At 41.5% G+C, this 17,802-nt stretch overlaps 1 protein-coding gene across 2 annotated transcripts in view; it reads right to left on the bottom strand.

The window, feature by feature from the left end:
- The window catches only part of RAPGEF5 (Rap guanine nucleotide exchange factor 5), a 228,595-nt gene that overhangs the window by 98,535 nt on the left and 112,258 nt on the right, over positions 1 to 17,802 (bottom strand). For both annotated transcript variants that reach the window (XM_047694569.1, XM_047694570.1), the window contains exons 8-9: positions 12,985 to 13,058; positions 2,876 to 3,001 (exon numbers count right to left, since the gene is read on the bottom strand). In XM_047694569.1, coding sequence (XP_047550525.1) covers positions 2,876 to 3,001; positions 12,985 to 13,058 — 200 coding nt within the window. The remainder of the gene's footprint in view (positions 1 to 2,875; positions 3,002 to 12,984; positions 13,059 to 17,802) is intronic.

The raw sequence follows: 17,802 nt of genomic DNA on the forward strand, positions 1-17,802 counted from the left end.
CTTTCAGAAATACCTTGCCAAGAGCTCAGAGCGAAGTGTGTCTCTAATTAGCTGCACTTATAATCATGGCATTGACCAGTTTGAGAAAATAGGAAAAATGCCTGCTTGGAAAGCTTGAAGCTCCTTCTATTTGTAACAAGATGCACCAGCAACAAAAGCTTCTTTTTCTATTCAGTGGTACTTTAAAGCAGCTTTCTCATTTTGGCACATACGTATTTAAAGTGATGTGGTATTCTAGAACTGAGGAAGCAATGTAGTTTAGTTTAAAAAGAAAAAAAAAAAAGACTCCATGGGTAACTTAGACCCTTAACTCAAATTTCACCATTGTCTCCTTAAATAGCTTTGGCCCAGGAATGGCAGATGAGGTAGGTGAAGCATTTTAAAATCATAAAAGAAAGGAAATCAGTATGTTAACTCCAGGGTTGGGTCATCATTGTTAACTGCGATTTCAAGAAGAAACTGCGGGCCTGGGTTTACACTGGGTAAACTGCAGTTTCCTCTGTACATCCTGCGTGTTATAATGGCGTTTTCAGGAGCCAGAGCAGATGACTGCCACTGAAAAGAGAACGAGGGCAGGAAAAAGGCAGACGCCGTACCCAGCTCCTGAACACGGTGAACTCCGTGGGGAAGCAAAGGTGGAGATACATCAAATGCTCAAGACCTAAATGAATCAGATCATCTACCAGATGGTTTGGTTCCTCATACATCACTGCGAAAAGCCTAAGCATCTGGAATTAAATAACCCATTGAGTGGAACACGACATCAGTATCAGCCTCGAGAGCTGATCAGTTCAACGGTTGTCATCCTGCAGGAGGGACGTGGCAGAACGGCCGAGGTTATATTCATCACTGAGGAAGAAAGAGCTTGAATATGCACCTCTCCTCACTCGAAGCTCCAAAAAAAAAAAAGAAAAAAAAAAAAGAAAGGTCTATGTAGCAAGGCCATAATTCCAATGCTGATTTATACACCGTCTTTCCTCTCAGGAGCATAAACACTATCAGAGCTGCTAATGCATTCATATCATGACACTCATGCAAGAAGTAACAAACCCTAGTGTTGCGTTTTACAATCTGAAGCTGAAGGATGAAACCTTCATTTTTTAGGTAGCCGTATAGAGTAGACAGCAATAGCAGATAACCATAAGCAAAGCTGTCAATCTTCTACCACTAAATTTCTGTCTCTTGTTAGACGTCGTTACAATTACTAGCACTGAGTTTGGATTTCCAACACATATTTGGAGGGTATGATTGTCTCATTAGCTTTGACTATAATATTCCAGACTGAACTAAAGACAAGGCGAAGGCAACACTGGTATCTTTTAAAAGAAGCCTGAAGTTGTCTGTGGCATAAGGCCGATGATTTCTAGCCTTGGTGAACTGGTACTCTACCATGGGTTTGGCTTTAAAAGATCTTGCCCTACCCACAGGCTGTCACTGGTCCACTTTACTGAATATGCAATTCATTGTAAAATATATCATTCATTTTAAGGACCGCTAGGAAGGAAAAATGCTGACAGTTAACCCATGATGTGTTTTCCTATCACCAATCATTGAGATGACCCTGATTTCAGAGATGCTAAAATGCAGGGGAAATGTGCATTTTGAAATCAACAAAATATGGCAAATGAAAACTATTGCTCTTCTAATTAGAAACTTAAGTCACACACTAGGATACTCAAATATTCTAAGGACATGGCAGAGATTAAGGGTCAGTCTTTGATACAGTCAACCTTCAGGGTGCTTTTAACAATTGAAACAAGTTCCTGGACTTTCCAGTAGTACCTACTGAAGTGAAAGGCTGCTAAGATATCAACTCTCACTGAAAGTCACCGGTCACCCCTGAAACAGCTCAGTCGCAAGGCTTTGAAACTGCTTATTCTCCCCCTCGAGAAACCAGCTGTTATCATCTGACGTTGCACTGTTAGAGGCGCGTTATGTTCAACTGAACAGCCTGCCGCCTTGAACATTTCATCTCACCTCCTGCTCAGTAAACCCCTGGCATGTGTACTGAGCCCGAGAGCAGAAAAAGCATGAAGCAATTTTTCCCCTTCAGAAGGGGTTGGACATAAACTTCCAAGGAAAAATTAAAGTCAGAGGAAGACATGAAGACATGTTTATACGCACTGAAGAATTTTCTCTTTCATGAGCAACCCTGGATAGCTGAGCACTGAGAGCTCAGTCTTACAAACGACAACAAAAAGTCAACCGATGACAATGTGTAGCAGAAGAAAGCGGTGCCATTGTCCCCCCAGCGTGAGGACAGCATTCTCAGTTCTAAAGTTCAATCTGAATTACTGCTTTCAGGAGAAGGAAGCAGAGCATCCCTTTCCTCCAGTTTAACTCCATGCAAACAACAGAACTTTTGCTGGAACACAAACATTCATAAAATACTGGGAAAACTCCCTTCTGACTTTCCCACTTGGTGAAGGCATCTATAATCTAGTGTTCTGCTCTTACCTTTTCCTACTGGGTACATTTGTTTGGTGACTAGAGCCACGCCATACTCAACATAAAAGTACATCACAATGTTCTTCCAAAATTCATATTCCGCAAACTATGTGATAGGTGGAATTCCCAAAGTCAAACTTGAAAGCCATTGAATCAAAAATCATACACAGGCATTCATATTTGCTTACATATATTCTTCTATTTCTACAGGATTTACTTTTGAGGAGAGCTCTCTTATGTACCCAGTGTTGTGGATGTCTGGCTTTGAGTTCTGAGCAGCTGTCGTTTTTACTAAAGAGGATGACGTGGGGGGTAAAAAAACCCCAAAACTAAAGAATTTAAAATATTTTCTCCTTCAAGCATACAGCCAGGCGGAAACACTTTTCACCCCTTTCAAACCTGCATCCCCAAGAGAAAAAGGGCTTACGTGTTCAGATTTCTCCTGTTCTTTTTTGTCTGTCTGTAGAAACTGACAGTTTTCTCTCGCCAGCTTCTGGACCAGTTCAATTCGTCCGAAGTCATCTCTCTCCTGAAGTTTGCACATCACTCCTGCCTTAAGAGCCGGAGAAAAAGCGAAGATATACTTAAATCCACAGTCCCAGGACATGACACCACTGCAAAATTCGCCTTACAATAAGCTCATCTTCTCTGTTGCCTGCATTAATGCATGGTCTTGGTAATAGAGTTGGCCTTTCCAAAACTGAAACTGAATTATTTTAACCTAGGAAGCTCACACCACAAGTCTTAAAGTTCAGATCACGTATCGGTCCACTTTAAGAGAGGGAAGGGCAGAGCAAACTAAATCATTTGCTACTGAAGTGAGCTCCTGATATGCCACTATTTGTTCCTGACAGCCTGTTTCCTGTGACATAAGCAAAGCCTCACAAGAGGTTAAAAACTCATGGGAAAGTTAGCCAGCAACCACTCTGACAAAAAGGGTGAAATGATACAGAGGACTAAAAATAACAGTACACAAGCTCCTAATTCTTTTACTTCACCAGATTATTCCACGTACAAATATGGAGTTTAACAAGATCACAAGATTTTTCTTTTTAACAACTGGAAAATTACTGTGGGGCATTATTAGCAAAGTACTTCTAATGTTCCATGAAATGTGGTTTAAAAAAAGTTTATTAAAAATAAACTGCAAAAAGAAAGCTTCAAATGTCATCAGGGATTGGAAATGAACCATTAAGCATCACATTTTTTATTATGCCAAAGCCCCTAAGTAACAATAATATAAAGGAGAAGAATCTAAGACTTTCATTAGAAAAAAAAAGATATTCATTATAACACAAATTGTTAACTGTTTCTGCACAAATTATTAAAAAAAAAAATGTCCCAACCTATCAGGACATGATCTAATGAAATCTGAAGTTACTCTTGGCAGGAGCAGTCAAAATTTGGGAATCTACAATACAACTATACAGGATTTTTCTTATTTTTTTTTAATGTACAGGATTTGAATGGACCTAGCAACAGGACCAAATATGGAGAAGGGGCCAGCAAGTGATGTTCAGCTTCATGGTCTTAATTGTGCCAAAGAGAACCATTTTGTTGAGTGGGCATCGATGAAATGGGATCCTCCATGCATGCGAAACAATGACTATTATCTTTATTCCCAAGGGCAAAGATAGCTCCTTATCTAACAGCTTCTCCAACAACTAGGAAGGAAACAGAAAATTCTTCAAGTGGCCCAAATCACAGATTCCCAGGAGACAGCAAGTGGAATTCCTCCCCCAAAGTCAGATGTTTATTTTTAAAATATCCCTCACAAGCAGCCCTCCAGTTTGTCTCCAAGCTTCTTGCACAGGGATCACAGTTTATCTTAAGAGAGCCTGTGCACTGTCGGAGAGCCACAGTTGTTGGAAAGTCCCTTACCACACTAGACAAAACTCCGAAATCATTCAACGTCAAGCCACGAGTACCAGTTTTGCCTTTTAATTTTTAAAAAAGATTTATTTATTTATTTATTCTAAAAAGAGAGGGAGAGAGCGAGTGAGTGGGGAGAGGGGCAGAAGGAGAGGGAGACAGATCCATAAGCAGACTCCCCGCTGAGCCCGGGATTCCGACACCAAGACCCTCCTCTAGGAGGAGAAACCTGTGAGTAGTGAAGAAGGTGTTTTAAGGAGGAAGGAGAGAAAAACTGTATGGAATGCTGCTGAGATGTCAAGTATGATAGGTTCGAAATGACAGATTTGACAGAATTTTGACGGAAGTAATCGGTGGCTTTTGATGATAGTTTCTTTTTGAGCAAAAAAAGTGGCAGGGGGAAAAAGCTGCATTAGCTCAGGGTTCAACATAGAACGAGCAACAACCCTTCTGAGGAGTTGTGTTACAAGCAACAGGACATTAGCTCAGGAGTGATGTTGAAAGGAGTTTTGCTTGCTTGCTTGTTTATGGTGAGGGATGTTCTAGTCTAGTTATCTTATTAGAAATCATCCAGCACTGAGGGAAACCTGAGGATGCGGGATGGAGAGGGGGCATTTTGGGGAGTAATGTCCTTCAGGCTCAAAGAAAGCATAAAGATCTACTATCAGACAGAAACAGGACTGTGAACATGTCATTCACTGTAACAGGAGGGCAGGTGAAGTACATGGGTAAATATGTAGTTTGGCGGGCATATTTCTCTTCTTAAGGATTAGAGAGAGAGAGAGAGAGAGAGAGAGAGCATGTGCATGTGTGCAAGTTGAGGGAGGGGTAGAAGCAGAGAAGCTCAAGCAGACTCCCAGCAGAGCCAGGAGCTGGACGTGGGGCTCGATCCCAGGACCCTGAGATCATGACCTAAGATGAAATCAAGAGTTGGACGCTTAACCGACAGCCACCCAGGCCCTCCTGGAAATTCTTTTTTGAATGCTTCTATTTCCCCAAAGAATAAGTCAAGTTATCAGTTGAGAATAGAGAATATGAGAAGATGCTGTGGAGGTATAAGAAAAGAATGCATGTAGTAGTCACTGCAATGGCAAGGGTTGGCCAGTTTTTGGGGAAAGGGCCAGAGTGTCCATATTCCACGATTCGTAGGTGACATGGTCTCTTGTGCCACCACCCAGTTCTGCAGTTTTAGTACAAAAGCAGCAGATATGATAGGTGGGTGAAAGAGCACAGCTGTGTTCCAGTAACATTTTACTTACAAAAACTGGGAGTCAACTGTGGTTTGCCGCCTCCCAACTTGGGAGGAAACGGGACAAGGGAAGTAGAATAAGATGGTCAAGCACTACTAAGGGGCCACTTGATTTTATTTTTAGATTCCTTTACCATACTAGCCATGCTCCTTGGAGCATGTTTCTGTTTGTTGGGATTTTAGTGGAGCCCATTACCTGATGTGATGCTAAATACATGGGCTGATCTTGAAGAGGCACTTTTAATCAATACTAGAGAGGTACAAGAGGATCAGTGGTGTTAAATATCCTCCTTCAAACTAAAAAGGCAAGGAAACTAGGGAGGGGGATTCCTATATTACAAATGATTAACATCCTTTAAAAGCTCTGACACTTAGAGGAATAAATTTCTGTTATCTAAAAAATTCACTGATGTCGGCCAGCTAGAATTTCTTCTCTCTCCATCCATGTCATCCTGACAGCATTTAACATACTGTCCTGTGAGCCGAGAGAGGAGGTTCGTGACCCTGCAACCTTAGGACCTGCCCTGTGGTTGTTTATTTCGCAGTGTGATGGATTAGTCCTAATCTCTCCGTGGGTGCCCTGTATAACAGAGTGTGTGTGTGTGTGTGTGTTGGGGTTGGGGGGACTGGGGCCAGGAAGGGGGATACATAGAAGGAAAGCGTCTTAGAACTAACAGGCATGAGATTGAGCCCGTTCCTCCTCACCAGCATGGGTTTCAGAGTTAACTGGCCTAAGCTCCCATGTGCTCTGATTTGGAGACGGTCTTTCCGTGGTATGTATATGGGAGACTGACCCATGTACATTCTTTGGTTATTTTTAAAAGATGTTTTTTAATTTAATTTAATTTTTTTAAGATTTTATCTATTTATTTGACGGATCACAAGTAGGCAGAGAGGCAGGCAGAGAGAGAGGAGGAAGCAGGCTCCCCGCTGAGCAGAGAGCCCAATGCGGGGCTCGATCCCAGGACCCTGGGATCATGACCTGAGCTGAAGGCAGAGGCTTTAACCCACTGAACCACCCAGGCGCCCCAGATGTTTTTTTATTTTAGAGAGACAGAGAGAGTGTGTGTACGTTGGGGGAGAGGCAGAGGAAGAGAGAGAAAAAGTCTCAAGCAGACTCCAGGCTCAGCACAGAGCCCAGTGTAGGTCTCGACCTCACGACTCAAGGTCATGACCTGAGCCAAAACCAAGAATCGGAAACCTAAGCAACTGAGCTACACAGGTACCCCATCATATACATTTTAAAAAATAACTGATATCATTAGCAAAAAGAGGGTGGGACTGAGTAGTGAAAACTTAGGACACCTTAACTGTTTTTTTGGTTTCTGTGGGAACTTGAATGGTTACGTAACAATAAACATTCTTTATATCATATGCTTAGGATTCTAAATACAGACTCTTCTTTAATGAGGAAATACATTTTTATTAGAACCAAGTACTTGGGTGCACAAATTATGCATTTTAAACACAAAATGCTATTACTTTTAAGAATGGATTTCAGAGCAATTATTTCATATTTATAATTAAAACATCTTGTAATTAAAAAAGGAATATTGCAGTCTTGAATTTTCTGGTTTCTGCATAATTTCTAGATGTCTTTTTATAAGATAATCAATTCTACAGCACTCCTTACTAACAACCATCAAAAAAAGGCTTTCCAGGAGGGTTATGAATGCTTCTTCATTCCCTAGAGAACTTGAAGCCCAGAGAGACGCCCATACATCCTAGATAGTTTCTAAGACAGTCCTCTGAGGAAGCACCGTGCTCAGCCAGATGTTCTCTGGGGGTCCCTTTCACAGCTCTGTAATTTAGTGATTTAATTTGAAAAACCCATGAATTTATTAATATATTTTGGGAGCTTTGTTATGGCAGGAGAAGCAAGATAAGTAACAGCCCTTGATCTAGACTTTCACTTCTTGAACTACTTAATTTGTCTATACAAAATTAATTATAAACAGTTTACCTAACACTGCTAAGCCAGAAAAAAAATAAAAGATTAATCTGGAACTGTCAGAAGAGTTATTTAAGAGCCTCATTTCAAGGTCTGCTTTGAAAAAAAAAAAATCTCTGTAATGTATAATTAAAGCTATTCATATGATTTTCAGTGTTTGAGGAGAGCAATGTTGTGAATGTAAATTAAAGTCTGTTTCCTTTATAAACGGAGTCATAAAAATGTTGGGTCCATTCTTTCTGTGGTTAAATGGTGCTTGGACAGGATTCCCTTAGGAACATTACAAGGATGATATATGAAACACCTTCATGACAAAAGGTGAAAGAGCAGATTTCGTGTATGATAAAACACTGTTTGCATTATCTTCACTTTAAAAACCACTTTCTCTAAAACACTTAGATAAAACATCATACAAAAAGAGAAGGAAAACTAGAACAAAAGAGCCCACTTTTCAAGTAAGCACTTTTGCAGTAACAGAATGCTACTTAATACAGGTTCATGGCATTTGGATAAATTCTTATTCATTACTAAATAGAGTCACTTCTTTAACAATTCAATCTCACACAGAAATTCATAAATTAGAAAACTCAAATGATGAAACACTGATGGGATGGGAAGATATATTATTTGACTCAACTATATGCACATACTCCCTAAGCAATAAATATTAAGAATCCCTTCCAGCGGTGGTGGGGTTATGGACATTGGGGATGGTGTGTGATATGGTGAGTGCTGTGAAGTGTGTAAACCTGGAGATTTACAGACCTGTACCCCTGGGGCTAATAATACATTATATGTTTATTAAAAAAAAAAAAAAAAAAGAATTAAAAAAAAAAAAGGAATCCCTTCCAGGAAAATTCTGAACACAATTCACACTAAATAATAATAAATTAGATATAATATTAATAACAAATACATAAAAATAATACATTAAAACATATAACATATTAATAATATAACATAATATGGGGGCGCCTGGGTGGCTCAGTTGGTTAAGCGACTGCCTTCGGCTCAGGTCATAATCTTGGAGTCCCGGGATCGAGTCCCACATCGGGCTCCCTGCTCAGCAGGGAATCTGCTTCTCCCTCTGACCTCTCCCCTCTCATGCTCTCTCCCAAATAGATAAATAAAATCTTTAAAAAAAATTAAAAATAATAAAATAACATAATATAATATGTAATATATACTAGAATATATCATATGGTAATTATAGAATCATAATATTTATACTATATTAAATATAATAATAAATTATAAATTGATAATAATAATCATAAATAGCTATTTTATTTTGTAGGGCACCAAGTATTCATTTTCTCAAATTTCTTCAGAGAGGAAAAGAAAACTATGAAAAATTTCCTCTTGGTTGGGCTAGAAAAATATACCCCTTCCTTGAGGGAAAGGGCCACATGGCGTCCACAGTGAAAAGTGCATGTGATGGGGAGCGTGAGGCAGGTTTACTCACACCCAGGGCATCAATAGGACAGGCCTCAGACACCATGCTGGTGCATCACAGAGCCTGAGAGTCATTCAGGGACTCCTGGCCCCTCACTGTCCAGGTAAGGCACCAACTTCAGGAAGGCTCACTTCTCGGATCCTCCTCCTTTCTGGAATTGCATTTTGGTTGGACAGAACCATCCTATATAAACACTGTATGAAACTCCATCCTGCCAGAGCAGAGTGGAAGGAGGGAAGGAGGCAGATAAGCCATAATTACATGGAATTTATAATTGCTATTTCCCTCAAATATTTTCTTAATCTATTATACTTAGATAATTTGCTCTTCTGATAAATCTAAAAAATGCACTGCCATACATTTACATAGCTGATGAAGTAAAAGGTTTACATATTTCATATACTTGATTCCCTGAACTTTCATATTGGAGTAGGGAGGACACTAATATTTTGTCTTGTTTGGACCTGAAATTTCAGCTCAGGTCTGTAAACATTACTGTCCGCACTGCTAAGCAGGGCAGCAAAGTTGACAAGTGATAAAGAAGAAGAAAAAAGCAAATTCTAATAAATTCCAACATAAAGGATTTTAAATGATCATCTATTTTCTATGATCATTATCACAGCTTTAAATAACAGCTTTCTTCTGTGTATTAAAAAAGAAGTCACACTTCGGTTACTGATAATCAATTACTTTATACAATTAACAGTTACCATCACTTAATGTTAAAATGATTGATACAAATGGAGGCTAGGAGACATGAAAATAATTACTGAATCAGTGGTCAATGGACACCTGAAGCAAAGGAAGAATTTCCAAAGTTCAATACGTTATAAATTACTCATTAAAGATCACATTAAGGGCCCTAAACTAGAACCTGGCAAAAATTCTACACTTTTTTTTTTTTCATTTACAATATTATTTATTCAGGGAGAGAGTGTGGGACAGAGGGAGAGAATCTCAAATAGACTCCCCACTGAGAACAGAGCCCAATGTGGGGTTCAATACATGACCCTGAGATCATGACCTGAGCCAAAACCAAGAACTGGATGCTTAACTAACCAGGCCACCCAGTCACTGCAAAAATTCTATACTTTTTTTTTTTTTAATTTAAAAAAGATTTGTTTGAGAGGGAGAGCTGGGAGAGGGGCAGAGGGAGAGGGAGAAAGAATCCCAAGCAGACTCCACACTGAGTGCAGGGCCCGACATGGGGTTGAATCCTACGATCCTGAGATCACGACCTGAGCCAAAATCACGAGCTGGACGCTCGACCAACTGAGCCACCCTGGTGCTCCCCAAATTTTACACATTTTGATTAAAAAATTCTCTAATCCTTTAGTCCTATATAAAGAGTGATAAATGAGTGTAGAATGTTTATGTATGTGAAGACAGCATAATGTTAGAGAGTAATACTGCCAGGGAGCCAGACACCTTTGATATGCAAACCGAAAAGCAATGTGACAGATGATCACGACCACAGCAGTAACTCACGGAGATGAACTTCTCTGAGTACTTACTATGTGCTGGGCACTGTTCTGCCTCACACATCTTCATCTAACCCTCAAAACAACCCAACCATGACCCCCATTTTACAGACGTTAGAAAGGCAGGTTAGCACAAGCTAAAGCCAGGTTGTCTGGTGGTGGGTATTAAGGAGGGCGCGTATTACATGGAACATTGGGTGTGGTACATAAACAATGAATCTAGGAACACTGGAAAAAAAAAAAAAAAAAAAAGCCAGGGTATCAGAGCTGGACTGCCTGGGTTTGATTCCTGGCCCCGGCACATACCAGTGCATCTGTAAAGCGGTGGTAAATCCAGGGCTTGTTGTGCAGGGAATAGAACAAAGTGCTTTGGCGAGCACCTACTGCATCTAATGGTCTGCCCAAATGAACTCTCGGTACTATGACAGAAGAGGGCTCCAAGGTCAGGAGAGAACGCGTTGCCCAGGCTCCAGCGGCAGAGCCAGGAGGAGAGCCCAGGCCGTCTGGCCCCAAAGGCTGCACTCTGGACCTCAGACACGCTGCCTCTGAAACTCTCACATGCAGGCATGTCCTACACTGCCTCATTTCAGCCCCCAGACCACCTACTTCACAGAGATGAAAACCCTGCATGCCGGTCACCTGCAGGGACTTGGCTGGTGAGGGCACCATGGTGATGAAGTCACTGATGTCACTCTGCAGGAACGCCCAGGCTTAGATGCTGAAGAGCTTGTGTAAGGACACAGGCTGTTGCAGAAGAAAGGCTGGGAGGCAAACCCCAGTCTACATGCTCGCTCCACTCACCCCACACATCCCTGCATTAAAACAGGGAGTTTCTCAGGCAGAAAAGATATTTTTAAGGAGAAAAGGAAAGAAAGGAGGGAACATCTGAGGAGAGAATTAGAGTTTTCAGGAGGGGGGAAATGTGTCTAGGAGATTCCATCTCTCCATCTTTTTTTTTTTTTTTTAAAGATTTTATTTATTTATTTGACAGACAGAGATCACAGGTAGGCAGAGAGGCAGGCAGAGAGAGAGGGAAGCAGGCTCCCCGCTGAGCAGAGAGCCCGATGCGGGGCTCGATACCAGGACTCTGGGATCATGACCCGAGCCGAAGGCAGAAGCTTTAACCCACTGAGCCACCCAGGCGTCCCCCCATCTCTCCATCTTAACCCTTTATACATCCGAAGTCTTCAACAGCCCCTGGGCATTTTTTCCCAGAGTGATGTATTTCCACGGTTGGGGAAGGAGTGAGAAATCAATTTCTGCTTGCTTAAAATATGCTGCAGAGTGAAAACTACAACAATGTGAAATACCAGCGAGCCCAGCATACAGATGCTCTATCCGTTATGTGTGCATACACCAAACATCAAAGTAATATGTTCTGGAGTCAACGTAAACACCCATGGGCATACACAAACATTTATTTCTAATTCTGATGGCAAAATTCTCAAAGTTTTCTCTGAGCTCACCCTCCATGACTTGAACCGCTGAGGATGCTAACTCCAGAGCATTTGGAAAGATGGCCTGCAGAATCGAAAACCACAGAAGACCAAAGAATCTTGAAAAGCCAGGTCTGTGTATCCTCCTGAGACACAAATACGATTCCCTTACGACAGACTTTTGCCCACAGAGTAAGCTCAAAACAAGTAAAGAACAATAATGTATATTTAGAAATACCTGTCTCACTAATAGTTTATGACTTAAGAAACCTTTGAGAGAGTCTTGAATACATTCAGTGGGGGAAATCCCTGCCCACATTTGCTTGAAAGCCTGAAAGGCAATTTCAGTATGAGCTTGGTGATGGCAGAATTTTCAGTATCTCCACAGCAAAAAGACTCCCAACAGTTCCTTCCTTCAACTTACTGAACTAGTGCAGCCTGTGCCATCTTGATTAAAAAAGCTAATGTAATTATTCTGACCAGAACCAATAGATTTAGAACTGGAAAGGAAAGAATTGGAAAGGCCAAGCCAAGAATCTTTAAATGCTCTGATCTACACCAAGTTAGCATTTGAGAATGCTAGGGTGTAAGTGGTGAGGCCACAGTGCTGTTTGGAGATGAGACGCTGGTCAAAGCATATCTGTGCCGTGAATTAGATGGTGGGCGTTGGCAGAGAATCTCTGGCAGGCAAGGCAAGGCATCACACGTCCGTCTCACACGTCCGTCTGTGTGGCCCAGCCCCGCCTGCCCCGCTGTCAGCCAGCCCATTCTTCTCTGCCATCTCCAGGGGATGGGCTGCTCTAGGGTGGTCTCTCTGAGCTCTTTATTTATTTCCTTGCTTTTTCTGGAAAGTGGAGGATGTCTGCCCCTCTGTCCCTCCCTCGTGAGACAAATTACAAATATAATTAACAATTTAGGGTCCTTCCTGTGAAATGCCATTCTATCAAAAACAAGCACTTTGTTCCCAGGCATACCACTCTTTACAGAACACAGAAGGTCCGATCTGTATCATCTGCAAACCCCTGCCTTATGTCAGCATGCCCAGTGCAGAAGACAGGTGTCGTGAGAGAGGGCCACAGAACTGATCATACCTGAGAATCTGGGACACCTCTAGCTTCTGCCCCAATCATGTGTTTGTCACCGTTTTCTTCCTCTTGTTCAATTGCTTTAAACAAAAAAAAGAGAAACAATGTTAAAAAATGTAGTATCTTAAGAAAACAGTTTCAGATAATTTTCTTTCAGATGGTAATTTGGCAGGAAAAAATAATGCGAGGTAGAGTCGCAAAATGTAAATACCAGCACTGTTTTTTTTTTAAGTATTTGGTTAAAAGTTTAACTAACTACAGGGAGCACTTTTCATGTACATTATCTTGTTTATTAAATCAAGGGCAGTGGAAAAGTTTGCTCTTATTTCTTCTCTTCTCCTAAACCCACCCCGACATCAGCATGTCAGTACTGGGCATCAGCCAAGGGGGAATTGGGGTGTAGTCAAAAGCTTCGGTCAAGTTTATCTGAGAACATTTTTTTTTTTAAATAAAGTGGGGTTTTTTGGCTGGCATTTTATGGTCACATATAAAGAAAGCATAATATTGTCTATTCGGACCACTTCAGGGCATCATTACTACAAAATTCCAAACTGTGGAATCTCAAATTGACCTCTTCTTATTTTCCCCAGCATCTCCCTATCCAAGTCCTTGTCACCCTTTCCGTGTGGGTGCAATCATTTCTTAACACAAAGCTCTTAATTCCTCTAATACAATCCAGCTAGGGCACCACTGCTTAAATAATCAGTCTCAAAAAACAAACAGAGTGCCATGCTTTGGCCTGTGTATCGCTTATCTTATCAAGTATGAATTCCCTGTTCATCACGAAAGGTCTTCCTTGAATTCTCTAGCTTCCTCCTAATCTCCAACTTCACAATGACATTCCATACAACCCTGATCCAGACAGAGGGATTTAATTATTTTACTCTTTGTACAGTTTGCTCTTTCACTTTCAAAATATTTACTGAGTGTCGACTATGTGCCTGGCATGGGGGCTACTCCTGGAAAAAGGCAGGTGAGCCCTGACTTTATGATGAATTACACATCCTAGCTGGGAAGATAGTCACTGCACACCTACTACTGTATCAAATAATAACAATCATAATAATTTAAAAATATATATAATAATTTATATATAATATATATTATATATAATAATTTAAAATATAATATAATTTAATTTTAAAATAATATAATAATAATTTAAAAATAAGATGATCATGATAAATGGGGATATGACAGAAAACAAACTGGGGGTTGGCCACTTCTGGTGGTGGTGGAGTGGGAGGATGGTGCTTCCCTGCGAAGTGACAGTTGGGCTGTGACCTCAAGGTTGAGATAGAGCCACCCATGGCAGGGGAGAGTGACAGGAGCTAGAGAGAGCATGGACCACTCTGTGAATTCAGATATTAGCCCAAGAACAGGGGAAAGCACTAAGGACTTTTAAATTGGGAATCACATGATTTGATGCATATTTTCAAGAGTTCCTTTAGCTTCATTGTGGAGAACAGACTGGAGAAAAGCAAGAGAGGAAACAGGAAGAGCAGTTTGTCGCTGACATCCTGACTAGAGAGGATGATGACTCAGGCCAGGGAGGTGGAGATGAAGTGAAGACACATAGAGGACTGGAGTTGAATTTTTAGGCAAAATAGACACCACTTGCCAATGAACTGAATATGGCTGGGGGTCAGGGGAGATGAGGATAAGAAGCAATCAAGGACGACTCCTAAGTAGAAGAAATTATACCTTGCATCTGCCATGCCATTTTTTTTCTCTTGCCCTCTCCATCAAAAGCAGGGCAAAAACATTACCAATCTTTCTGACAGTGAAGTCACGCACTGTAGTTATGGGTTTGGTTTGCAATGTTTTGTAGACATTCAAATACTGTGCTCTCTGCTCTGTACTTTTTTTAGAGTAGCATTTCATGTACCTTTGGCTTTTGTATGCCTTTTATGCCTACTGTGTATTACTTGGCATGGAGTGCATCTAAAATGCTGGGTACACAGTACGAGCTCTGTAAAAACCAGCAGATGAGCAGTTCTTCCCCGAGTGCCCCAAACAGTACAACATGACTACCCCGACTTACAGAAACAACTGCTTTCATAACTATTTATGAAAAAGAGGGGAGGGAAATTCTTCTGTTAAACACCATGAATAACTAGGATAACTCCCATCACTGAGCATCTATAGGCCAGGCAGGAACAGCGGAAGTGGACAGAAGCTTCTCTTCTATTTTCAGCAAAAAGTTCCATTCATGTTTGTTCAAAGAGGGTCCCATGTTGCTACTCTTGCCCAATTATGAGAAAACTTAAGAAGAAAGAAAAGCTCCCATGATTTCTCTGAAAAACTAGAAACAAGAATGCCAAGTGAAAAATACAGAATAACATTTTAAATTCCACGTAAAAATGCATTGGCTCAGGGCACCCAGGGGGCTCAGTCAGTTAGGCATCTGACTCTTGATTTCAGCTCAGGTCTTGATCTCAGTGTTGTGAGTTCAAGCCCTGCACTGCACTCCACGCAAGGCGTGGAACCTTCTTTAAAAAAAAAAAAAAAAAAAGCCTTGGCTACAGAAATTAGGAACTCTGTTTAACTAAATGAAATAAGTCTTTCCTTAGCCTGTAGTAGGGAGTCATTCTCCTTGGAGAGCAACTAACGTGGACAAGTGTACCCATATGAACTGGGAACCGTATCTTGGTACTTCCTTTATGTTGTAATTTGAATTTTTGCTCTTTAAAGTTTTAATTTAGATGAAAATGAAGAAAATTGAATTTGGAATATTTTGCCAACTAAATTCATGTTTTTATTTTAAATTTTTATTTAAAGATTTATTTATTTATTTATTTATTTGACAGAGAGATAGGGAGAGAGAGATCACAAGTAGGCAGAGAGGCAGGCAGAGAGAGAGAGGGAAGCAGGCTCCCTGCTGAGCAGAGAGCCTGATATGGGGCTCTATTCTAGGACCCTGAGATCATGACCTGAGCCGAAAGCAGAGGTTTAACCCACTGAGCCACCCAGGTGCCCCTAATTTTTAATTTTTTAAGAGAAGACATTTCATAGCAGTTATTCAGGTTAATCTACTTCATTCAATAATCTGCCATATTGTTGTCACGTTAAGATTACTGCATTGCTATTTCTTTTTTGAGAGGACCATGCCTTTATTTGTTTTAAATATTTTATTTATTTGACATAGAGAGACATAGCTAGAGAGGGACACAAGCAGGGGGAGTGGGAGAGGGAGAAGCAGGCTCCCAGCTAAGCAGGGAGACTGATGCAGGGCTCAATCCCAGGACCCTGGGATCATGACCTGAGCAGAAGGCAAATAATTAACAACTGAGCCCCCGAGGCATCCCAGGATCACGCTTTTAAAAAATCTGGGTTGGGGCACCTGGGTGGCTCAATGGGTTAAAACCTCTGCCTTTGGCTCAGGTCATGATCCCAGGATCCTGGGATGGAGCCCTGCATTGAGTTCTCTGCTCGGTAGGGAGCCTGCTTCCCTTCCTCTCTCTGCCTGCCTCTCTGCTTACGTGTGGTCTCTTCTTTGTCAAATAAATAAATAAAATCTTTAAAAAAAAAAATAAAAAATCTGGGTTGGATTTCCATGATGTCTAACTCTATAAAAATCTTTTCCCTTACCAAAAGGCAACCCCCTCATCACAAGAGAAACAGGAAAACCAAGTGATCTCCATCAGAAACAATTCATAGTCCATAATCTTTCAGGATTGTACTCTTATTTGGGGCCTCTTTTGTAGGGGAGGGGGCTCTCTCTCATAAATGATTCCTTAAAAGTGAGAACATGCCCTACTGCATCATAGAAGGAAAACAAGGTCTAGTTCCCAGACAACAGGCAGGTGGTCCTCCAGGAAAGGAACTTTAAGGGCTCCTAGGTGACATTCATTCTGCCAAGGTCAGGGGACAGAGTCAGTGACCCTCCTATCCTCACCAGTCAGCAGTAAAAAGGTCTAACCAGCTGAGTGGGAGAGGTAGTAACTAGCTTCCAGTTAGAACTTCTAGCTCAGGAATGTCTGTGTTTGAGTAAGCTGGAGCTGGAGGGAGATGTTACAGAGTCTGGAGAAAATGACTAAAAATAGGCAAGTGTGGAAAAGATACAGGTTTCTTACAGGGGGGACCCACAGAAAGGGGGCACCACCAGTCAAGGGCAGTCCTGTGCTTTTCTCTGAGAAGAGAATACACTGAGTGGGGTCCGCAGTTTTCAGATAACAACTGGAATGATACTGAACAAGTGGAAAGTTAATTCAGAGTTTCCGTCCATGGTTCAGAAAACACTGAGAGAACGCCTGTGTGCAAGGGCAAAGGGACAGGTGCCGGAAAACGATCAAGCTGTCTAAGATGTGATCCTGACCAGAAGAAGCCATCTAGCAGGGGCCATCATACCCCTGCACACCACAGAGTGCTGTCCTTGGAGCCGCATGGAGGGAAGATGGCTTCTGGCAGGCCACATCAGGGACGGCACTCCTCCATCCTCTCCTTTTGGTACTCAGTGCGTCCTCTGTGCCTCTAGGTTACTGCTCGGCCTGGCCCATTCCAGGCACTTGCTTATCTTCCTTATGTTTCTTGGTGGTGTGAGAAAGGGAAGTTTGAGAGGATAAGATCCTGCCTCACAGGTGCCTGGTGTGTGTGGAAGTGATGTATGGTGGAAGTGTTACTCTGTCTTGGTTCAGAAAGGTGGGGAAAATTGGGGGAAAGGAGAGCTAAGACGGGGTGGTAAGGATATGGTGTCTTAGTCAGAAGGTGCAAGCAAAGTTATACCAACAAGCAGTTTAAGTACACAGCTTCAACCAGACGATAGAAAGAGCACCAACACTGCCAAGGACCTCAAGAAGGTAGCTGGAAGCCCTCGGCCAAATA

This window comes from Lutra lutra, chromosome 11 (assembly GCF_902655055.1).
Source record: "Lutra lutra chromosome 11, mLutLut1.2, whole genome shotgun sequence".
NCBI classification, from domain to species: domain Eukaryota; kingdom Metazoa; phylum Chordata; class Mammalia; order Carnivora; family Mustelidae; genus Lutra; species Lutra lutra.